The 25,661-nt window shown below is 35.9% G+C and overlaps 2 protein-coding genes across 16 annotated transcripts in view; one reads left to right on the forward strand and one right to left on the reverse strand.

Moving 5' to 3' along the window:
• CEP44 (centrosomal protein 44) overlaps nt 1-7,002 on the reverse strand; it is a 36,993-nt gene extending 29,991 nt beyond the window's left edge. For 11 of the 15 annotated variants that reach the window (XR_011492859.1, XM_070480678.1, XM_020884836.2 and 8 more), the window contains exons 1-2: nt 6,407-7,002; nt 3,348-3,395 (exon numbers count right to left, since the gene is read on the reverse strand). The gene's annotated coding sequence lies outside the window, so the exon portion shown is untranslated. Of the gene's footprint in view, nt 1-14; nt 274-3,347; nt 3,396-5,104; nt 5,214-6,406 lie in introns of all 15 variants that reach the window. The other 4 variants (XM_070480673.1, XM_070480674.1, XM_070480672.1 and 1 more) reach the window with 4 other exon arrangements.
• Nucleotides 6,929-25,661, forward strand: part of FBXO8 (F-box protein 8) — a 39,915-nt gene continuing 21,182 nt past the window's right edge. Inside the window, exons 1-3 of the mRNA XM_020884847.2 lie at nt 6,929-7,109; nt 21,040-21,376; nt 22,974-23,100. Coding sequence (XP_020740506.1) covers nt 21,048-21,376; nt 22,974-23,100 — 456 coding nt within the window. The 5' untranslated portion in view covers nt 6,929-7,109; nt 21,040-21,047. The remainder of the gene's footprint in view (nt 7,110-21,039; nt 21,377-22,973; nt 23,101-25,661) is intronic.

Raw genomic sequence — 25,661 nt, forward strand, 5'->3', positions numbered from 1 at the left:
TATAAAATACATACTGGATAAAAGACTTATTTCCAAAGTACACAAAGAATTCTTATCCGAAAGTCTCATTAAAAAATGTGGTGGTGGCAGTTTAAGTATGTCCGACTCTTTGCGAACTCATGGACTGTAGCCTGCCAGGCTCTTCTGTCCATGGGATTTCCCAGGCAAGAATACTGGAGTAGGTTGTCATTTCCACCTGCAGGGGATCTTCCTGACCTAGGTATCGAACTCCCATTTCCTATTTGGCAGGCAGATTCTTTACCACTGAACCACCTGGAAAGCCCCAAAGAAGACAAAGATGGCAAATAAGCTCGTAAGATGCTCAACATCAAATGTCATTATGTAATTATAAATTAAAAAATGACACCACTGCATATCTTCTTATAATGGTTAGATCCAAAAAACTGACAGTACCAAATGCCTATGAGAACAGCAACAGAAACTCTCATTTTTGGTGGGTGGGAATGCAAACTGCATAGTCATTTTGGAAGATAGTCTGGCAGACTCTTACAAAGCTAAATGTCACACAATCAGCAGTTGTGCTAGTAAGTATTTACCCAACTGATTTAAAGTTTTAAATGTACATACAGGATTCTGCATGGAAATGTTTATAGTAGCTTTCCTCTTAATCATCCAAAACCAAAAGATATTCGGATGTCCTTCAATAGGCAAATGAATTACTAATACATCTATATAACAGTATATTATTCAACAAGGCAACCAAGACAGAAATGAACCTTAATGCATCTTGCTAAATAAAAGAAACAAGTTTGAAAAGACTACATATTGTTTGTTTTCCATTTTACGACATTCTGGAAAAGACAAAACTATAAAGACAACAAAACTAGAGATTATGGCTGCAAGGATTCAGAAGTAAGAAGAAAGATCACAGTTAATGTGCAAAGCAACCTCACAAAAGGGGCGGGTGAAAAAGCCTCAAGCTATGTTAACTTTGGAAATGAGAGGCATCTATAAGATTAAAGGAAAAATGAACTGCAGATAAACACTGTACTCGAGTTATCAAGTTGTTTCCCATGTACATATGAGTTATGATGCTTCTATACATATTCAATGGAATTGAACAATTAGGTAAACGGATGGCTGAATAGTAGAAGGTATGATTCTCATTGCTGAAGTGGGAGTTTACAGAGAAGCAAAGGGAGGCGACTGGAATCAGCCCTGCTTTGTGGACTAGTTAAACATATCAGTATGAACTCATGTTTAGCTTAATATAGATACAGAAATATGTGCAATGCTGGCTCCCTGGAGAAATGGCCAATTCTCGGACTGAGGCAGGAAATATACAAGATGAGCCTCAGACCCGTTTTATCATTATATCATTCTTAAAAGTACACACAAAACAAAGAAACCAATCCCACACTGATAGGAGTATGTCATAGGGAATGAAACAGCTTCCAGAGAGCAAAGCTGAAACTATCTGAACAACAACAACAACAAATCAGTATAACTCAATGTGAACAAATAAAGGAAAAAAGTCTTATAATTATTTCAATATATGTAAAATAAGCATTTGATAAAATTCAATATTTATACTACTTAGGAATAGAAGGGAACTGCTTGCCATCATCTACAGGATATTTACAAAAAATTTACTGTAAACATCATATGTAAAGGTGAAATATTGAAAGCTTTCTTCCTGAGATTGGGAAAAGGCAAGTTTATTCACTGGCACCATTTTTATTCAATACTGTACCATGGGTCTTAGTACAAAAACACAAGAAAAAGAAAAACTAAAAAGGAAGAAAATAAAAATGTTACTACTCACAGACAACATAACTGTATTTGAAAAAATTCAAAAGAAATAAAAGGAATTTAGCAAGGTTGCTGGACTGAAGGTCAATATAAAAATATCAATCGTATATCTCTGTATTTCTCAAATAATTTAGAAAATATGTTTTAAAACATACATACAAATAATTCACTAGCCTCAAGTATCATAAATGTGTGAATAAATCTAAAACAGATCTGTAAGACCTCGAACAAAACAAAACAAAAAAACAGAAAACTTTGTTAATATAAAGCCCTAAAAAAGAGGTCTACATTTGGGTCAAGGATTTAAAGACTCAATAAGTTGATCCCATAATTCAATGTATTCCCTCCATCCCATGCTCCACCAAAACACACTGTAGTTTTTTAAAGGTGGAAATTCACAAGCTGATTCTAAAATTTGCATAGATATGCAAAAGATAAATGGGAAATAACACCATGGTGAAGATGATCAAAATTGGAAAATTCAACCATTGGATATAGAGAGTCATTATAAAATTGAATTTAGAATTACTGAAAACATCTACCATCACAATGGAATGGAATAATGCACAGAAATAGACCATGCATATATCAACACTAGACTTATGACAAAGTTGATGGAGAATAGCCCTGGAGAATGGATGGTCTTTTTCAATAAATTGTACTGTGTCAACTGAATACCCAGATGGGATGAATAAATCTTGACCCCCTTGATGTAAAGGGAACTTTATATCCATTACAATCAATTACAGGTTTGTCAAAGATCTAAATGTGAAATATAAGACAGATAGGCTTCTTAGAGATTATAGAATACATGATTCTTCAGGTAAAGAGTGATAAAATGAGCCACAATAAACTTTCTATCTTCTGTTCATCAAAAGATACCATTAAGAGAATGGAAAGATAAGTCATTGAGGGGAAGTTGATACTGTCAATATACATAACCAACAAAAAGATTAAAAAAAAAATGCTACAAAGTAATAAGAAAGACAACTCAATAGAAAAACAGGAAAGAGATCTGAACAGGAGCTTTTCAGAAAAGTAAATGTGAAAACAACAAAAATGTAAAAAGATATGCAACCTTATTAATCATTAGGAAATTACAAAGTAAACCCAAAAGCAAGGTTGCAAAGCATCTGAAACAGAGCACAATGCTGTGAAAAGTATAAATGAGTATAATGACTTTGGGAAACTTATTAGTGATATCTACTAACAAACTCAGGGTCCATGAAACAGGAGTATGAGGCCAAAGGATACAAATAACAGAGTATGTGTGTACTTTTATGTGCACCAAAAGATATGAATGACATTTGAGATTTTAAATGGTTCATTTTTTAAATCTAAAAATAATACCATGGAATTACATTTTTAAATGACTCATTTTATTGCATGGGGCAGGGCTTTCTTTAGACTAAAGGAGATTATTCCCAAGGGAGGTACCTAAACAGGTAAACAAATGGTTAAAAACTTTTGCAAGAAAAAGACAAAGGGCTTCTAAACTGTAACCAATGAGGCAAAGCTCAGTCACACACTTCAAAATATCTAGTATTTATAACTGTCCAAAAATATAACAATACCTTGAGTGTTGAATCTTCTGGGAATGCTGCTCCTCTCAAATGAAGCCACTGACATTAAAAACAAAACAGAATAATCCATAAATCAGGGGAACTAGATTCAGCATGATCATGTCCCCTGGTCAACTTCCCAGCAGTTGCCTAGGGTACAAATCACCTTCTCACACACCTTCCCTGTATCTATATATAACCTGAGATGGGGTACAAATGTGCAAAATCCTAAATTTAGTAAGCTTTCCATATTAAGCCACTGGCCATGCAATTCTGTACCCTTTCCTCCTCTGTATCGTTTTCCTTATAGCTCAGCTGGTAAAGAATCGGTCTGCAATGCAGAATACCCAGGTTCGATTCCTGAATCGGGAAGATCCCCTGGAGAAGGGATAGGTTACCCACTCAGTATTCTTGGGCTTCCCTTGTGGCTCAGCTGGAAAATAAGCTGTCTGCAATGCAGGAGACCTGGGTTCGATCCCTGGGTTGGGAAGATCCCCTGGAGAAGGGAAAGGCTACCCACTCCAGTATTCTAGCCTGGAGAATTCCATTGACTGCATAAGTCCATGGGGTCGCAGAGTCCAGCGCAACTTTCACTTTCGCTTCCTGTTCCAAATCTCCCCTCCTTTATCCACACGGTAAAGAACACATTATCAAATATACTTTTAAATGCTCATATGTGAGTTTTAGTCAATATTTTTCAGCCAATCAACCACTTCAACTAAGCATTTACATTTTTAAGCAGAGGAAATTTCAAATGCAAGAAAACTAGAAAAAAAAAGGAAGTGATTCTAAAAATCACTTTCAACAATGTATTGGCCAAGAAAGGTCAACCTTATTTAAAATCTTTCAGGATAACTGGCGGAATATATGTACATAGGGAAGCAGTTAAGAATGACTTCCCAAGACCAGCCTTAATTTTCCTGGAAAAGATGAAGTGCGAACTAATCTGGCTGTTGACTGCAAAATATATATATATTTTTTGGGTGCTGTCACTGGCCAATATAGTAGGTCTTAGTTTGTTAAGTTCCAGACTCATGTGCATGTGCTAAGTTGCTTCAATCGTCTCCAACTCTTTGCAACTCCATGGGGTGTAGTCTGCCAGGCTCCTCTATCCCTGGGATTCTCCAGGCAAGAATACTGGAGTGAGTTGCCATGCCTTCCTCCAGGGAATCCTCCCCACCCAGGAATAGAACCTGAGTCTCTTACCTTCTCCTGTATTAGCAGGTGGGTTCTTTACTGCTAGTGCCACCTGGGAAGCCTCCAGACCCATGTTACCTTAATACAATTCTTCTAGGGGCACCTTTTCTCCTGCTGCTGCTGCAGCTAAGTCACATCAGTTGTGTCCAACTCTGTGAGACCCCATAGATGGCAGCCCACCAGGCTCCCATCCCTGGGATTCTCCAGGCAAGAATACTAGAGTGGGTTGCCATTTCTTTCTCCAGTGCATGAAAGTGAAAAGTGAAAGTGAAGTCGCTCAGCTGTGTCCAACTCTTCACGACCCCATGGACGGTAGCCTACTAGGCTCCTCCCTCCATGGGATTTCCCAGGCAAAAGTACTGGAGTGGGTTGCCATTACCTTCTCCACCTTTTCTCCTAAGACATTCTATTACTTTAATATAAATTTTATCTCTTTCCACAGACTTCTTTAAACTCTTTTTGAGGTATATTCAATCTCTGTGATACATGAAATTTTGTTTTATTTAACACTTTATGGTATCTTTCCTTTCTCTTAAGTCCTGTAATGTATATTAATGTCTCATTATTTCTACCTCTGGTAATGGAATTTCTGACAACAAAGTATGTCCCTGGAACACATCCTCTTCTGTACCAGCAGAATAAATATTCTGAAGAAGAGTATGATAAAAGTACAGCTGGGATCTTTAGGTGAGGAAGATAAGTGATAAAATAGGAAAGAAAAAAATTTTAGGATTAAAAAAATTGAGTATTATAGGAAAAAATTACAGCTACTGCTCTACATTTTCATGGAAGGCTCTACATTTTATTATAAAACTGAAAAAACACTAAAAATTAAGACATTAACAAAAGCCAATCTAGGAATTGTGCACATTTTAACACAGTAGTTTCAGACATGAAAAATAACTTTTTAAGAAGTCACTTAACATTTTCACTTTATAACACTTATAAAAAGAAATTAAAAGACTAAGGCATATACCACTCAGCTTGTAGCACAGATTCAACCACTAAAATGGTCTCAGTATTGCTTCCTAGCTTCCTCCAGAGTTCTCTGCTACGAGTTAGATCTGCCCCACTGTATTACAGGAGGTATTGTGAAAATGGTATAAAATAGCAGTTTAAGACTTTTAATCTAATTTAGTCTCACTGTCATTAAAGGTCATTAAATGTTGCCTCCCAATGGAATGCCAATGAACTCAGTGATTTTTGTTCAGAATGAAGCAATTAAACTGATTGGTGTAAGGACTATGGTTGATGACTAAGAGTTTGGGACAGCTATTGATATTATCTACTAAAAATAATAGAGGAGAAAACGGGGGGAAACGGGGAGTAAGGGTCAAGCATATCTGAGGGATAGCTGCGTTCATATATAAAACCGTGAAAAGGTTTGTGGACAATTTTAGAAAAAGTCTACTACAGCCCTGATTCCGGAATCCAAATTTCAGTAATTTTCCCCCAGTAACGGAAAAATCCAGTCCTGCAGGAAAGTGAAGTACTTTTTCTTTCCCCCCTGAAATACTCGGGAAAGGTAAAGCAAGGAAAACATCAACTATCCTCAGCTCTTCCCTCTCATCAGTATTTCCGAGGAGCCGCACTGCTCAGCTCAGAGGCTCCAATAAGAGGAATCGGTTCGTCCAGGACCCTAAGTCATAAACTATCTGAGAGGATGAGCTCTTTCCATTTGCGTCGTTATCAAAAGGATGCCCCAGTCGGGTTCATGGGCAAGGCACATCTAGGGCTCTCCTCCTTCCACTTAATTTAAAAAGATAAGGCAGAGCTGTTTACTTCCACCTCTCCCAGGGCTTCGGTTAGGGCAGCGAAGAGAGGCGACCCCCGCCAAATCCCGGGAGCAGCCCCGTCGGCTCCCCCGCGCTCACCCAGAACGGCCCAGCAAAGAAAGGGCTCCGAAGGCTTCTAGCCCCGCACAACGGGCAAAGATGGTGGTAGCATATGCAACCTGAGAACCCGGGAGCCCAGCCTCCAGCAACTAGTCCCTGCGGCCCGACGGCGGTGCCGGGGCGCGCTTCTCGCGCCGACCGTTTGTATTCGGAGCACCGCAGCAGGACCTTCAAAGCTGTCGGCTCCCCCACGTCCCCGGATTCTCCGCCGCAGATTCCACGGGATGTTTATCCAGAGCCCTGAGAAGACTCGTCCTGCCGAGAGGTTTTTCTACATTTAGTCAGATCCTAAGGTGCAGATTGGAAGTCTACCCAGTTCTGAGGCTAAGAGGGGCTCGAACTGGGAAGTGAGAAGCCGAGACCCTGTGGCGAATCGTAGGCCATGGAGATGAAAATACTTTCTGAAGCCTCTGAACTCTGACGTCACTTCCGGCAACAATAGGAAACGTCAAAACTCGGCCGCTGAGTGGGCTGCAGCTTGAGGCTCTCTGAGTTCGGAAGGATCCGGTACGTTTCTGGGATTCTCCCCCTCCTCACCTCCACCGGTGTGAACAAGTGAAGTTTGAACCGGCTTCTCCATGGCCTGGGCGCCCGTTCCCGGCTGAGTCGTCTTCTTTTTGGCTGAAAGCCCCCGCCCAGAGGCCGATTCGTCGCGGCGGCGGTGGGATCGCAGGTCGCTCAGGTAAGGGCGTCACCCTAGATATTTTATAGCTCTTGCGTCCCTTCCCTGTACACCCCTACTTTTCTTCTCGGAAATAATGACAACGGACACTTGCCAGTTGGCAGAAACTTGCCAACCTGTAAGACTTCGGGGCCAATGACAGTGCAAAACATCTTGAGTGACAGCGGTGCTGGCTAATTAAAATAAGGAATCCGTGTCAGGAGGCGGGAGTAGGTGTGTTCTTGTGTTCCTAGGTCACTGGGGTGTAAGTCAACTTGGAACCCCAGGTAGGACCCGACTTCACTCTGAATAAAGCCAGGAAAAAGCAGAGGTTACTCTTCTACCCCAGATGTAGCTTTTAAGTAGAGTGGGTTTTGGGGGAGTTCATAAACACAGTTTTCGATTCTTTACATACTTTCCAGTAACATGAATGCAAACACATACAGTTCATGTCATGATGGACTGCTAGTTGCTTTAGCAGTTAAACTTTGGCTATAAACTAGGCAAATTATTAATTTGTCGTCTCGTTTGTTTCTCTGTGACTGGGCTCTAGTTTCTTATATGGTGGCTGCTCAATTAAATTTAGTAAAAGTGGGTGAAATCACAAATGGATCCCAATCCTCAGTCAATTAAGGGTTTTACTTTAGATTTTGTGTACATTTAGCAATTTAATCTTTGATTACTTCTTCTAACAACTGGAGTTTTTATATTCAGGGATCCCAGATGTTTGTCTCCGTATCAATAGATCATGACCTTTATTACTGCAAAGTTAAGCTAATTTAATTTTCCATTTCAGCTTTCCTTTTTTTTTTTAAGTTTGGAGTTGGAGACCATATTTCTGGGATAGAAGGGATTTTTACCACCTAAGAAAATGGTTTACAAAATTGAGAAGATATCAGAATGAGAAATAAGTTTTATTCTATTTTCAGGTTGAGTAGGAAGCTTGCCATTTTTATCCAGATAACTTGACAGTTAGTCTGAGGTATTGTACACAATGTGGCACCTGGCTTTCCCTCAAGTGAGCAATCTAAGAGAGATAGTGCCCAAAACTCTCTCTAGTCTTTTATAACCTAGTATCAGAAGTCGCCTCTCATCACTACTGCCAACTGCCATATTCTTTTGTTAGAAGTGAGTCAATAAATCCAACTCAGTCATTGCGAAAAGGATTACACAAGGGCATAAATCCCAGGATGCAAGGGTCTTTAGGAGCCATCTTAGAGGCAGCTTAACACAGTTACACTGGCTGATAACTTTTAGGAGTTAATAGGCATAACTGAGCAAAATTTTATCCAAGAGAAAAGCCTGGTTGTAATGAAACAGGCCAACTTAAACAAGGATTTTCCTTCTTGAAAAGTTTTTTTTCCGGGGGGTGGAGAGTTAAGTAGGGGGTCTTTTTTCCTACTGATTACATAAAGAAAGGCTTTTTTTTTTTTTTTCTCTTGGAAAACTGCTTGAGAAATGGCATGTGTGAGAGAAAGGTTTGTGTTTCAAGGATATACATGAGCAGAGTACCTCATAACTGGAGATTGTGTATTCCTTACTGATTGCCATTTTTCATGGTTGAAATGATTTCAAAATAAACATGGGCAAAGATAGTTTTTAAGGTGGAAAGAAGTTAGGAAAGGCTAGAGGTAAGCCCTTCTAGTGTAGAAAGAATGTGGCAGTCTCTATGTTGGTATGAGAGCAAATAGGGATAGGAGAGGTGTGTCTGAGAGCAGAAACACATTTGTGTGTTTGTTTTTAAGCATTATTAGATGTCAGGTTACATTCTTTCAGCACTACTGGACGCACATCACCAGCACAGTTTTTGTCAGTGAACCAGATAAGCTTATTAGACATGAAAGGTATAGGCTTCAGGGTTTATTATTTTGGCTTTGACCCACTGTAAAATTGCCTATGCTTCTTCCAGTTTTGAAAGATGTTGTCAATCCTTAGTAAAGTATTGTTCAAGTTTATCTTTTAACTTTCAGGTGCTTAATACTAGCCAGTGTAAATTTTCAAATTGTAGATTTGGCTTTTAAAATGGTGCTCCCAGGGCTGATTCATGTCAATGTATGACAAAAACCACTACAATATTGTAAAGTAATTAGCCTCCAACTAATAAAAATAAATGGAAAAATAAAAAAATAAAAATAAAATGGTGCTCCCTATCAGGTTAATATACTTCATTTATAGTAGGATATAGCCAATTAACTAATGTACTTTTAGGCCCTTAGATATCTGCCAAATTTTAAACAGGTGCTTGCAAAAATAACACAGTTGAAATGCTTCATTCACAAAACTATTTTATGGTAATAACTAGGTAAGCTAAACCATGCCTCATAATTTATTATACCTGTGATCAGTTTGCTAGGGAATGTTTTTTATGTTTGTTGTGCTTTTGAGTAGGTTAAAAATAGTTATTTTCCTTACTTCACAGTGTAAAAGGAATGAATTACCAAGAAATTATATTTTATTTGATCATAGAGCATTGAAGTTAGTCATTCAAATTTACAAATTTATCATTCATTATTTACTTAACCAATGGCTATATACAAGTCTATTTTTTTCCCTACATTTGTATTCAGATTTGAAAATTGAGGGTAATCCATTGGCTGATATGATAACATGTCAAAATCATTAATATGAAGTCTGTGAATTATTTGTCTAACTCATGTTGCATTTTCATTGATTATTTTACTTAATATTTTAAAACAACTTTAGTGAACTATATCCACTTCTAGAAATTTATGTTTCCTGCTTATTTTTTTCTCATGGTTTTGTTTATCTGATATTTATTGACATAGATTCTATGGTAAAACTTGAATGAGTTTATATTCTATTTAGGGCAAATGTATTTATGATGGAGAGATGAGAAAAGACATTTGGTTTCAAGTTTAGGCAGCAGGTTTGGTTTAGGTCTGTGATCAGCAGTTTGTGTATTCTGCAAGAACAGGTTGCAGAGAATTTCATAAGCTATTTGAAAGAAGGAACACGATTTCAGCAAGTGAGCCATGCTTGAAGAACCCCTATTTGCTTATGCTGAGCAGTAATTTGTAGAAGTCACAAACACAGGGGAAAGAGACAGAAAGGACAGATGCTAAACACACATACAGGCACGCACACGTCCATCTCTATCACCTCTTCATTTTGTTTTAATTTTTCGAATTTTCTCATCTTTAGAGGATCACAGAATTTTATAGCTAAAAGGGAGCTTAGAGATCATCAAGTTCAAAACTCTCATTATAGGTGAGGAAAGTGAAACTTTGAGTATTGTGCCCTGTAGTCACAACAAGTTGAAGGAGCCTGAATAAAGCACATATTTTGTGTTAGTCTGTTTTCACTGTTAAATGTTTTCTCATCTCACTTCCGACTTTTCTATTGGCCTGCTGTCAGTATTTATTTTATTTTAGGGACTTCCCTGGCCCTCCAGTGGTTAAGACTTTATGCACCCAATGCAGGGGTCACAGGTTGGATCTCTGGTTGGGGAACTAAGATCCCACATGCTGCATGCAGTGGCCAAAAATAAAATTTAAAATGTTTATTTTATTTTGATACTTTGTCTTTATTTGTATAAAAGTATGTCAGTGACAGTGACAGTTTTTGTTTTATTTTGTTAATTCCACAGCTCTGATAAGAGTGGCCTTGTGGTTAGTGGGCATGGAGTGTGCTGTGCCCTGAGGGTTGGGAATGTGCTGCCATGACCACTGCTGATACTTGAATAAAGAGGGCAGTTAAACAATCAGTGCAACTAAAAAATAATGCTGGTGAGAAATTCAATAAATTTATTTTACTCGAAAGTTAAAACAGACAGTGGAACATCTCTCTGCAAAAGAAGCTGAAGAAATAAATGAAATTGAATAAGCCCCCAATTCCCTGCTTTTTGGTTGTATTTTAAGTGACATATCTTAATTTTTACACTTCTATAGATACCATTTGGTAACATTCATTACAGAATCAAATTAAAGAACAGGGAAAAAACCCTCAGAAAACAAAGTGATATTGTAAATCTTTTTTGAATTTAAAAAAAACTACAAATGGTATGCCTTTTACTAAAAAAAAAAAACTGCTCTTGCAGGACCAGATCTTTAAATTTAATGAGTGGGTTTTTTTTTTTTTTTTATGTGTTTAATGTACCCTGTGACCTCTTAGTACTTAGCTATTTCCCTTTTCTCTTTAGAAGGACCTCCTTGTGGACTTACCCTCCTTCATTTCTCCACAGTTGTTGCCTTTCAAAGTTAGAAGTATGCTTGGTTATCAGGGTTTTTTTTCCTTTTCTTTTTTCCCCCTTTCCTCAGTCTGTTTTAAACTACCTTGGTGGTCTGTTCTTTTGGAAAAAGAGAAATAAATGCCGGGGCTGCCAATTTGGTTATAAATGTGGAAAATATTTTCTCACAGAATCTCCCATGTTCTTATGCAATCACATGATAACACTTGGAAAGTAACTAAAAATCTACTGACTTCCTAGTTGGAAAAAAAAATTGAAAATTTCTAAGGCAATATAAAGGAGTGAATTTCCTCATCTTTAAGTCTTAGATGTGTGTTAAAGATAACTCTTTTGATACACAGAGTTTTAGATCTTTATCTGAGATAGGAAATTTCTTATTTGTAAATCCAACTATTTAGACATTTAAGAAATATTGAAAACTAATGATTTTTAATGAGTATTTAAAGTAGCTCATTTATGTCACTCACCACAAACTGGTGATTTAACACTGCTTACTCAGGAAGACACTTTATAGAATCTCCTTTACTTCAAATGAAAGTGTGACATCTTCCCCTGTGTGTCATCCATCCATCTAAATGGTGTATGACCCATTCTTTATCACATATAGTTGTTTCCACAGCATGTGCTCTTTAAATCCTTAGTGCCATAGAATTACTGAAAGCAGTAGAGCAGTGTGTTACTTTAGAATAATACTTTATTTGATGTTTAACTTGTTACATAGGGATGTTTTTATTAAAGATGCTTAATATACTTTACAGATAATTTTATATTAGATATACCAGCAGGTATTAATAAAGCAATCTTTAGCATTCTTTTGTGGAAAAGTCTATTTTTTTGAAAAGAGAACAAGATATTACAATAACAGAAAAGTATTATTCTCATAAATGTTAATAATTAACTTGATAGAGCTTTTGGTAATTAATATAATCAATGCTGCCTTTTAAGTGGAAGTGCCTTTGTGCTGTTACAACAGTTACATTTAGACTGCCACTGTATCTCTTATATTAAAAAATGAAAATTATATCTAAAATATGTCAGAAAAGTTTCTCAGATTTTTGCATTAGAGAAAAGGGAATGAGTCAGGATATACACACTGCTTTACAATTAAAAGATGCCTTTATATATTCAGTATATTATCTCCATTAAGACTTATAGCAATCCTGTAATACAGATAGGAGTGATTTCCTCCATTTTATAGGAAACCAAAGATCAGACCTTGTTTGAAATATCTAAGGTCACACAGCATATTGTGTAATTGGAACTCCAACTTTAAATTCACTCTCCAGAATAGCTGTGTCAGGAAAACCTACACAGTTCTCTCATGCAGACCTCATATAGGCCACATTCTCTAGTCTCAGCATAATAAAACTAGACATTAATTTTAAAAACCAGAGGCCTAAATATTTAGATTAAAAAAAACCACAGCTCTTCTAAATTATTTGGTCAATGTGTAAAAAAAAAAGTACTGTTGTTATTGTCACTGTTATTTTAATAGAAATAAGGATATACAAGTAGTTAGGAGATTAAACAACTGATGGTTTTTTCAACATTGTAAAAATATTTTAAGCAAATTAGATCATTATTCTCACAAATTTGAAATATTATAAAGTTATTATATTGTAACTATTTTAATATTATTATAAAATTATCTCCAGCAATCAAAATTAAATCACATTATTTCCTGTACTTTGATTTTTAATGAGTAATTAAACCACTTTTAATGTAGCTTGCATTTATGCTGTTTCTTTATTAGGCCCAGGAATAGGCCCACATCAATTCTTTCATATTTATACCTCTACTTGATTATTGATATATCCTAAGTAAATAGTCTACACATTATTATAATTTGTATGCTTAAAGATTTGTATTCCTTGATTCTCTCTTCTTTTGATCTGTATAGTGCATTCCACAAAGTCAGAGGTGATTCAGAGGTCATAGATTTTTAATAATTAGCTGGATTTCCTTAAATCTAAAATAGTTACTAGTTGTCAAATGTCACTAGACTTGCTATGTCCTTGGTCACCCTATTTAGAGTGTTTATTAGTGTCTAGTTGTTCAAAGAACTTTATTGTGGCGTCATTTATATACTATAAAATTCACTTGTTTTAAGTGTACAGTACTCTGCCTCCCACCTTTTTTAGTTAATTGTAGATACACATGCAGTTGTGAGAAATATAGCAAGAGATATCTTGTACACTTTGCTTAGTTTCCTGGGTAGTGTGACATATTACAAAATCATAATATACCATCATATCCAGGATATTGAAATTAACATATCTCACCTATATTATTCAGAATTCTTCAGTTTATTTTTGCTCACATGTGTATGTGCATGTATGAGATTCTGAGCAGATTCACATATCCAGTACCACTGTTAAGATACTGAACAGTTCAAACACCACTGGGATCCCTGGTGCTACCATTTAAAACTACAGCCACTTCCCTTCTGGGTAGTGATTTTGAATGTCTATCATGTAATTATGTACCATTTATATATCCTCTTTGGCAAAGTATCTGTTCATGTCTTATGTTCTTTTTTAATTGAATTGTTTGATTTTTTTTTTTTTTTTGCTGTATGTTTGAGATATTTTCTCTCCATCTTTAGCTTGTGTTTTTGTTGTCTTCATATGGACTTTTCAAAGAGCAAAAGTTTTTAATATCAATTGAGGTTGACTTTACCAACTTTTACTTTTATAGATTGTACTTTTGATGAACTCTGCCTAGATGTAGACCCCTAAGATCTCCTTCTCTGTGTTTTTCTAAAAGCTGTATTCTTTTATGTTTTGCATTTAAGTCTATGATCTATTCTGATGATTTTTTGAAAGATGTGAAATTTAGATAAGGTTGATCTAATTCAGTTTTGCTTGTTGTTTACCATTTAAAGATTCATTCAGTCAACAAATATTGCTGAGTGCTTTGTAGGTCTAAGGCACTGTATTTGGTACTGGATTTTTCCTTGTTGCCTATTGTGTTGAATTGTTCCCCCATCTTAGTACTTACAGGCAGTTCTTATTCTGCATGGTACCATGTAAACAGAAATGTGTGCTTTTTAGAACCATGGCCTTGCTGTGCAAAGTCCCATAGAACTGTTATCCAGTGGTTAGCATTGTCCTGTACAAGGACTACCTGTATATATATTTTAATTTGTATTTCTGACAGTAATAAAGCACAATATGATAGGTGAGTTCCGAAATTATTGTTGTCTTAAGGAACATATGTTTGAGTAATTCATATTTTATAATCAAGAAATATGCTTAAAAATACAGCTCTCAACAGTTGTAAATTGATTTCAGAGCTCTAAGAAATTAGCATTCTATACATAAAGTTCTTTATAATTCAGGTTCCTAGGGATGTGAAAATGTCATAAAGATCTATAGTATAAATTTACTGTTAATCTAGTTTGTGATACTGCAAAAAGGACTTTTGATATATTGAATCTTCCCATGAAGTCATAAAGTTTCCATTTCTAGAAATATATCTGTAGTGATTAAAGATGATAATAGTACTGATACTGAACTACCAAAATGGTCTGTTATCACTGACTGATGACTGTATACTTGACTTTATTTGCCAAACTAAGTGTGTCAATCTAAGCAAAGTTAGTTAACTTTATATATTTACTAGATGTTATTTTTCTTTCTCCTAGCAAAAGTAAATGGCATCTCAAAATTCACAGATCCTAAGTTCATGAAATTTAAAACCAGGATTGTAACTGTTCAGATCATTATGTCCAGAATAATCACGTATACTCTGAAATGGAAGAACCAAAATAAGAGTTATCTTTTAAAAGGGGTTGAATGGTGACTACAAAACTACCTGTGATGGTAAATTACCTGTGTGTTAGGTTCTCTTAACCCCTCTAAATTCTTTGGAGTAAGAGTTATTCACTGTTTTCCTGGTGAGGAAAATAAACTATAGTCTAATCAGATTCTGTGTAGGAGTTTGAAGTAGATATTTTTTCACATCAAAGCCTATGTGCTTTCCACAAGAATAGTAGCTTGAAAGAGAAATTGCAGCTGGAAGCAACGGTGGAGGTAATAAGCAGCTGCAGAGGTAAAAGGGATGAGAGTTAGTGATGAAGAAACAGATGGTAAATTGTCTTTGCCAGTTCTGTGCGTAGGGCTCAGTGATTAGGAATAAAAACTCTGGACTCAGACCTGAGTTTGAATCTTTAGTTTTCCACTTGTCAGCTCTGAGATTTTGGGCAAAGTTGCTTAACCTCTCTGAGTCAGTATTTCCTCAACTATAAAATAGGTAGAATAATATCTAATATCTACCTCTTAAGGTTGTTTTGAGGACAAAAATGGCATAATGTAATTAAAACTTCCATAGTACTTGGCACAGAGTATTAAATAAATTGTGGTTTATAGTACAAAAATAATATTATTGTTTAATATTTGTTATTAAATATAAAGTATTGTGTACATAATATTATACACAAAAGGAGGGAATGCAGCCCGTAATCCCAAGCCTTAAATCTGCACACACAAAATTAAAGGGTTTCCCCCTCTACTTTCTTTAAGAAACATTTCTTCGTTCTTTAAATAAAAATTTTTATCACAAATGGCAAAAATAATTCTTACTGTTTTGATGTTTGCCTTGACATGGGTCGCTTACTACCCTTAAACCTTGATGCTGAACTTTATTTCCTTAGTGATGGTCTTCAGTCTGTATGACACTAAGCTCAAAGAACAGTACTTCTTAAACTTAGTGCACATCAAACTCACTTATTTTCGTTTCACATGCTTGGATTCCTCAATCAGAAGATTTCTGAGATTAATAAAAATAATTGGTGCATACCTTTTATCCTGGCAGCTCAGACAGTAAAGAACCTGCCTGCAATGCAGGTGACCTGAGTTGGATCCCTGGGTCGGAAAGGTCACCTGGAGAAGGAATGGCAACCCACTCAAGTATTCTTGCCTGGAGAATTCCATGAACAGAGGAGCATGGCGGGCTACAGACCTTGGGGTCACAAAGAGTCAGACAGGACTGCCAGACTAACACTTTTCACCTATTACCCAGATTCACAAATTTTAAACATTTTGCAACATGCTTTAACATTCTCTCTGTGTGGAGATTGACATTACTGTTTTTCTGAACCATTTGAGACGAGATTGTATACATTATGCCTTAACAATTCAGTATTTTTCCTAAGAACAAGAATATATTAAAAAGTTCATTTGGGTTTTTCTTTAACATCTAACGTTATGAACTTTTTGGCCAACCCAATATTCTCGCAAAGCCACTGCACAGTTATCAAATTCATTAAAGTTAACATTGATGTAAGTATTTTTACCCAATCTTAGGCTGTGTATCTAGTTTTTTAGTTATTCCAATAATGTCCTTTATAGCACTTCTTTTTTCAGTATATGATCCAGTCCACACATTGCATTTAGATGTCATGTTTTTCAGTCTCCTTTAATCTGGAATGATTCCTTTCTTTAGCTTCATGGCATTGGCAATTTTGAAGGAAAAAAAAAAAGATTGTAGACTCAGGTGTCTCTGATATTCCTCATGATTAGATAAAGGTTATACATTTTGGCCAAAATACTGTCTAACTGTTATGTCCTTCTCAGGGTCCAGAGGCACATATGTTCAGAGGCACATATGTCCATTTGTCTCTTATTGATAAAAGTTAAGTTTGAACACTTGGTTAAATACTATCTGATTTCTTAATTTCTTTTTGTAATTAATGAGTAATGTATAGGGGGAATTACTTTGAGACTCTGTAAACTTTCCATTCTTTATCAAACTCCAGACTCAGCACTCATTGATAATACTTACCTGAATTATTTTTTCTATGATGATTGTAAAATGATAATTTTTCTAACACCTTATTATTCAGAATTTTACTATAAGGAATAGCTTTCCTTTCTTCTTTATGTGTTTATTAATCATCAGTGCGGACTCAATCATGGATTCTTCCTTATGTGATAATTGGAGTATCATTCTATAAGTTTTATTACTAAAGTGAAAGTCGTTCAGTAGTATCCGACTCTGCGATCCCATGGACTATGCAGTTCATGGAATTCTCTAGGCCAAAATACGGGAGTGGGTAACCACTTCTCCAGGGGATCTTCCCAACCCAGGGATCGAACCCAAGTCTCAGGTCTCCCACATTGTAGGCGGGTTCTTTACCAGCTGAGCCACAAGGAAGTCCAAGAATACTGGAGTGGGTAGCCTGTCCCTTCTCCAGCAGATCTTACTGACCCAGGAATTGAACCAGGGTCTCCTGCATTGCAGGCAGATTCTTTACCAACTGAGCTATCAGAGAGCTATTTATTATTGTTTATTATATAGAGAGCTACTTATTACAAAAGGGCTCATCATTTTTGCTCTGTAAAAATATGGTTTTGTCAAAACACATGAGCTAACATTTTATTATTATCTGTGAAGTGAACTCTATATGTAATATTTAATACTCAAGCCCTTTGAACTGTGTGTATTACTATTATATGCAAATTATCACCTTAAATATGACAAAACCAGAGCTTAGACTATGTGTGTGTTAGTCGCTCAGTCGTGTCCAACTCTTTACGACCCCATGGGATTTCCTTCTGGAGTGGGTTGGAGTTGAGTGGGTTGCCATTTCCTTCTCCAGGGGATCTTCCCAACCCAGGGATCAAACCCAAGTCTCCTGCATTGTGGGCAGGCTCTTTACCATCTGAGCCACAGGGGAAGTAAATTCCCCAGAGTCCTGTAAGTGCTGACCAGTGGAGTCAGGACTTGAACTCAAGTGTCTGCTCAGCGTCAGAGTCCTCAACACCATGCTCCCTCTGTGATTTGCTTCACAACTTCTGCAATGGATCTCATGTCTTTTTTAGTTTAATCACTTTTCTGACAGTTCCATCCACATGCCACACACCTGTTACCCTAAGGAAGACTGGGAGTAGGATGGAACAACTGTGGACACCCTTGCCTTTCTTCAAAGGATAAATTTATGGTATTAATCCTTCTGAAGTGATTTATCATGCTGCGTTCTTCGCCCGAATCCAAAACTGCTTTAAAGGGAAAAAGACATCCCACAAGGGTAATTTGCAATATTTTAGCTGTAGAAGGATAGAAAATGCATGTGTATATGTGCCTCAAACCTCCACCCTCCCCATTAACTTTTTTTTTTTTTTAATACTAAGAACCATCTGCTGGCTTTACCTCTTTTCTACCTGCTAGATGCTTTCTGAGTCCCTTTATCCAGTGCTCTATTTAAATGATCCCATTTAAGTCTGGAGCCTAGGGAAATCACCGATTCTGCGTTCCCTAGCAACATCCCTGAGAAGAATAACAGCTGCCTAACCATATGCCAGCATAAAGAGGTAGGGAAGTACATACAAATTGACATTAGGTGCCTTAAATCTCGAGACTTCAGACATCATAGTCATCATATTTGATTATTTACCTTTGGTGGTGAAAGTGCAAGAGAGAAGAATAGATATAATTATCTAAAATGACAGCAGATATACTGTGGATGAGCTTAGAAATCAATTCAATTTCTAGATATGTTCTTGCTAAGATCAGCAGAGAAATGGCTATGATAAAATTTTTTAAATGTTTATGAGTCTTGTGTCAAAATTAAGCTGTACTTATGTTGTAGTATGACAGCATATTTAAACCTTTAGGAAACTTAAAGGTCTTTCCAAATTTTTTGTTGATATTCTATACTTTTTTCATTGTTGATTTATTGTCCATGGTTTTGCTTTTTCCAGAATGTCTTATAATTGAAATCACACACATGATGTAGCCTTTTCAGATCAGCCGCTCTTACTTAGTAATATATATTTAAGTTTCTTCTGTGTCTTTTCATACCTCATTTCTTTCTAGCACTAAATAGTCTTTTGTCTGGATATATCACAGTAAATTTATCCATTCACCTACTCAAGGACAATTTGTTTGCTTACAAGTTTTGGTAATTATGACTAAAGCTTCAGGTCCACTTGCAGGTTTTTGTATGGACATGAGTTCTCCACTTATTTGGGTAGATACCAAGGAGCATGAATGCTGAAGCATATGGTAAAAGCATGTTTATTTTTGTAAGAAACTGTCAAACTGTCTTCCAAAGTGACTGTATTGTTTTGAATTTCCACATCTTTCCAATATTTGGTGTTGTCAGTTTGGGATCTCAATCATTCTAATAGAAAATAAGAATTTAATTATTATAGCTTAAGTACTACTTTAGGAACTACTACCATATTTGTTATATGTGTTATAAGGAGGAAAAGTTACTACCTTTTGTGGTTTCTTTGCAAAAACAAATTTTCCTACATTTAAAAATTATTAATATGTTCCTTCTCTCTATACCTACCCCTTCCCACAACCCCCACCCGATCTCTTTGTAGCTTAAGCTTTTGGATTTCCAAGGACGAAGAGTGAAAAATTATCCTGGACTGTTTTTCCTGTTTTAATCAACAAGTAGTCATTATCCAAATAATAACCAACAATTCAGTAAATATACATGCTTTTTTTAAATATTGAAAAAATAGCCTTTGATATTCTTTCAAATTCCACTCAGTTTTCAAATTTATTTGAAATATTTCAATTTTCAAAAATTATTCCTGATAATTTTCAGAATTTCTGGTCACCAATAGTCTAGGGGAGGGGTTGCTTTTTTATATTTTGATTACTACTCTTTATTGTAAACAGCCAATTAAAACAAAACCATATTTTAAGGTTAGGTCATGCAATGAAATTTAATGATTTTGAACAAAAACCGGTTTCTTCCTCCAAATTTTTAAAACTCATACATATTAGTAGAAAAATTGGGTTTTTAAAACAGGAATATTTTATTTGTAAAAGATCTTGGAAAACTTTTTTTATGTTAGTTAAAAGCACTTCCTGGTTTCATTTTTCTCAATGAATTTATTTGCCCAGGAAAAGTTACTTATTTGCAAAACCAAACGAAATGGAAAGGCTAGACCAGTAGCCTTCTAAATATTTGCATATGAGGAAGTCTGGTATTTGTAACAGATAAATGTAGAGCTGCACTGGTGGGAGGTGGAATGGAGGCAAGAGAGACTGGAGCACCTCCTCCCCTTCTCCCGCCTTTTCCCAGGGACCTCTGAGGAGTCCATAGGGCTATGTGGAGAAGAACTGGAAAATTGATTTCAAGATTTGTATTTAAAGCAGCAACAGAACAAAATAGTCATCACTGAGCTCTTTATCATGGAGTTCTAGGTGTCTAATTTATAAGGTTTCTGAATTAGACTTCAGGGCCTATGTTACATTTTATTACAGCCTACAACTTAAGAGCAGACTGGCAAGAATTAAACGAAAAGCCTGTTTCACAGCTGTTATGCATCTGGGAATTTGGTTAAAAGGGGCTAGCTTAGCTTAGCCTGGGTTGTGATAAAAAGCAGTGTGTGGGGACCTTTTAAATGAAGTCCTGTGCTCTGATCAGAGTTGTATTTAATACTGGCCCATAAGTCCACATAATTATAATTTTGTAAGAGTCTTTAGAACGTCAGTAACTTTTAAATCTTACCTTGTGAAAAATGATTATGTCACCTGTGGATTTTAAAAGCAGTTAGCAAACCGAGATAAAGGTGATAATCAAACCAAGTAGTTCTCCATATCCAAGTTTCATACTTACAATGTTCCGACTGTTCTTTGTAATTTGCTATTCCATTTAATATGTTTTAATGAGGCATGTTAATTCTGATAAACGAATGCTTCATGTAGACTTGTCGTACCGCAGGGAAAGGTGGATTACTTTCTTAATGGAGCCTTACTCCATTCTGGCATTTCTCCCAGGCTTGCAGATGGGTCAGGGGCTGTGGAGAGTGGCCAGAAACCAGCAGCTACAGCAGGAAGGCTACGGTGAGCAAGGCTACCTCAGCAGAGAGCAGAGCAGGAGGGTGGCTGCCAGCAACATGTCTCACACCAGTCATCGCAAACACGTCCAGGGGGGCATTGACATATATCATCTTCTGAAGACAAGAAAGTCTAAAGAACAGGAAGGATTCATTAATTTGGAAATGCTGCCTCCCGAACTAAGCTTTACCATCTTGTCCTACCTGAATGCAACCGACCTCTGCTTAGCTTCCTGCGTTTGGCAGGACCTGGCCAATGATGAACTTCTCTGGCAAGGGTAAGTTGAACTCACCATATTTGGCCCAGATATCTCTAAGTATAACCTTGCCTAAATGCTTTTTTTTTTTGAAGGATGGAGTGCTACTTTTTTCCTTTTTAATATTCCCATCAAACTTAATTTATGGTCCTATATTTGAACTTTGTTAAAAAAGTTTATTTCTATGCTTATCAGAACTCAGTCTGAATATAGTTTTCATTTGGGATTTTAATCTGGATCGTTCATTTCTAAGAGAAATGCTTCCTTTATGCCTATATCTCTGACTCTTAGATTTTTTTTTCTTTGATAAATTAAAGGCTGGCTTAGTTTTTGTTTTTTAATTTAGGGGAGGGTCTGTTGTTTTACATAGCTTAGTAATAAAAGTCAAAAGCTATGGGACTAGACTAAAAAGACTGCTAAAATATTGATAATTTTCTAAACAAGTTACCAAACTCCCTGTTACAGAATCATCTCCTTTGGCTGGGGGAAAAAATGCAATGATATAAATTAACTATGAAGAAGATATTCCCATGTAAAAGTGAATATTCTACCCACTTTCCTCAGAAATTTTGATGTTACAGGCTGAGACAGTAACTTTCTTGTTTTCCTGTAAGCTCTCTCTCTCTCTCTCTCTCTCTCTCTCTGTGTGTGTGTGTGTGTGTGTGTAGAAGAGAGAGAAAAGAAGGAAATTTGGAAGTTTGAGTCAAAAATCAATAATGAATATCAGAAAGTGAAACTATGGTATCCATCCAGAATTTCTAGGAATTGTGACAAGATGAAAGGTTAGCTTTCAAATTATAACCAGTAGCTAATGCCCCTAAACAAAATGTCCTAAACAAAATGGGAAACAAGAGTCCCAATGTGTATTAATAGAAACTGTGTTTTGAGGTATTTTAAGTATTACAGATTTTGTAAAAAGTCATGTTTAGCTCTGATAGTAAGAACCAGTGTTTTAAAGCAATATCCTAACATATACTAATCTTAATGTTGCAACTTTTCATTTAAGTATTAAAGTTACAGCATTACAGTTTCTCCCTCTGCCCAGCAGTTCCCCCATCCCCCACTCGACTATATTTCACAATGGAGCACATAGTTGTTTAATTCTGTTTAGACTCTTGGTTAGGACTGCAAGCTCAAGAGTAAGTTCCTTCGATTCAGATCCTGCCTCTACACAAATTAGCTGTGTGACCATGGGCATCTTTTTTATGGTGTCTGTGTTTCTTTATCTGTAGTGCCAAATCATAGGATGGTTGTAAAGATTAAGCAAATTAATACTATTAAAATGCTTTAAATAGTGCCTGGCATCTGTTAAGCACTTGGTAAATGTTAGCTGTTATCATTGTCATCATTTATGTTTAACTTCAGTGGGACTCGAATATTACTAATCTTTGTAATTCACATTTATTAAGTGTTGTCAGAATTACTAAATTGAAGGCGTTTGTCTGTTTTACTCTAGTAAATAAATAAAACAAGCATAAAATTAAGCAGTTTATACTTCAGAGCTGTAAAATCCAATTTTATATCACTTCATATCACTATTTTATCGTGTATATATGTCTTTAACTTAGAAGATTCAATCTGGTCATGTTTTCTCATCTGATTTTTATCATACTTACAGGCTGTGTAAATCCACTTGGGGTCACTGTTCCATTTACAACAAGAACCCACCTCTAGGATTTTCTTTCAGAAAGTTGTACATGCAGCTGGATGAAGGCAGTCTCACCTTTAATGCCAACCCAGATGAGGTAAGTGAAGAATTTGAACATTTGTAACTGTTGAACTTAATTGTTCCAACATAATAAATTTGCAAGTGAAGTTATAAGTCCCTGAACATGACTTTTGAATCACTGTGAAGTCTAGTATTTGGAGTTATTGCTGTATGACTTAGTCATTTCTTTCTTCCTTACTATGTCAAATACTAATCTTGCTATCTGCTCACTTTGTATGGCAGCTTCCATGACGCACATGCAGCCATGGCCTGCATTTGGTTGAGATACCACTACATTATCAGTTGAGAGCACAAAATATATTCATCAGACTTTTTCTGCAGCATTTTCTTTATTTCCTCATTTCCACTTAGTTATGATTATCAGAGGATACAAAGGATATTTTTCTAGTTCGTGACCTATCAAAATGTCTTTAAATAATGCCTTTAAAAATCTTAATCCCATGATAACATAGAAACAACTTATAGATTGTTATAAAATTGCATTATTTTGCATTAATTATCTGATTCTTTTTTTTCTTAAGATAATAAGCCAACACAAATAAAGAAGAGGGGGAGTGGGAGAATCAAAAAGAACTGCTTGAAATGAATTAGTTATTTAATCCTTTCTTAACATATGAGTGATCAAAATGTGAAGACAGTTCTGTCACTGGCTCCCATTCTCCCCAATTCTTATTTCAATATATTCTGGAAAGGTTCAGATTTTTAGAAGTGTTTCTTATTCTTATAAATCTAATAGAAATTATGTAACACTCAGAACTACAACTTTTGGGTGGACCATTTAAGTCTTAGCCCCACAAATACAGCAAAGTATATATGTTATAAAGCAAATATGTTATAAAGAACAGATATGTTATATTTGTTCTCTTCTTTCACCACTTTTATTTTCAATGAATAGAAGACATACTTTTAATGAAAGTAGAGTGATTTATAAGAAGTTAAAGTTCAAAATATACATTTAAAACCAGTATAATATTGATGTTACCAGTTTAAACAGGTCATATGACTAGTGTTACCATAAGAAATATTTTGCATTAGTGTCTTGAGTTAATTGAATGATGATTACTACAAAATTGAGGCAGAGGGGTGTGGTGTTTTACTCTAGATATGTGGGAATCAGGAAAGGCAGCTATTACAGGCCTGTCTTATTAGGACTAATTTATCAAGTCATACTGGTTCCAGTCATGGATTATGCCAATGTTGAGCAAAACTGTCATTCCCAATTCATATCAGTTGCAAATATTACATTCTAAGGAAAGTGTAACTTGGTAAGTACTAAGTTGTAGCTTTTTGAAGTCAGAAAAGTTGGATGTAACTGCTCATATTGATTATGGTAAGTAGTCATTCCTTGCTAAAAGAGTACCATTTTTAAAATAAATTATAAAGCATCTTTTTATGCAAAAATGAAACTACAGATAGGCCCTTATATACTAGAATATTATATTAGTTTTAAATATCTAAATTGGAGAAGTTAGATGTCAAAATACGTTTCCATCTTTGCAGCTACATATATCAGACTAGAGTTCTTTTGTACCTCCTCTAGAGTGTTTGGAGGGGGGGCAGAGAAAAGAGGTAAGATTAAAATCCTCTTTAACTGACAATAAACTATAAAAGTCAAATGTTTGCTTAAAGAGGGGATTCAAGTTACTAATTAAAAATAAGATTTTTAGATCTTCAGATTTTTACTTATCCATCCTACCTCCCATTGTTATTGAGAGTTGGCTGTATTTTCTTTCTTTTACTCCCTGGCCTGATTCAAAGATACCCTGGAGCATTCCAGAAGTATTGAATTCACTGTTCTGAAAGGGGCACATACTGTTGTCAGGCAGCATAGAACTAAACCATTCAAAGTGACTTTCGGTTCCAGAATTCTGCTTCTATGCTTTTATTTAATGTCACACAGGCTCTCAGGAAGCAGCTGTTGCCTAATAACAAAATAGAATTCTTTCTTTACCAGAGTACCCTTAGGATATAAGTAGGCGTGGAAGGACATTGAAGTACACTTGTAGGTGCAGGGAAATGAGGAGAAGTATTTTAATTAATATTCCACACTTGCTTTCATTGACTGATAAACAATCAATGTCAGTTTGGTTGCTTAACCAACCAAAATATAATCAAAAGATCATCCTAGTAGATGTTTTTATACAGAACTCACCTATATGAGTCATACTTCAGCCAGGTCTTAGAATGACTCTTGCCATGACTTTTTAGTTCTAGCAATCAGAAAGTACCTATGGAGGTTGATTATTTTTCCCCCTCACTGGAGCACTGTCATCAGATGTGTTATTTGGGTTTATTTAAGGCTGAGAAGTAAATTAATTACGTTTGATGTTATGTTTAAATGTAAGCGGTGTTTATTTTAAGTACCTGAGATAAGATGTATATAACTGTTCAGTATTGTAATAAATCTACTTTTCCATAATTTCTAGTTCTGTACCTAACATTTTGATAGCAAGCATCATTAAAATATTATAAAAATAAGAATACTTACAGCCACAGGGAGCAAGATTCTCCAAAGGACATCGTTCATGTCACGGATATGGGTAACCAAACTCCACAGCAGCTGCTGGCAGTGGCTCA

The sequence above is a fragment of the Odocoileus virginianus genome, chromosome 18 (assembly GCF_023699985.2).
Source record: "Odocoileus virginianus isolate 20LAN1187 ecotype Illinois chromosome 18, Ovbor_1.2, whole genome shotgun sequence".
NCBI classification, from domain to species: Eukaryota; Metazoa; Chordata; class Mammalia; order Artiodactyla; family Cervidae; genus Odocoileus; species Odocoileus virginianus.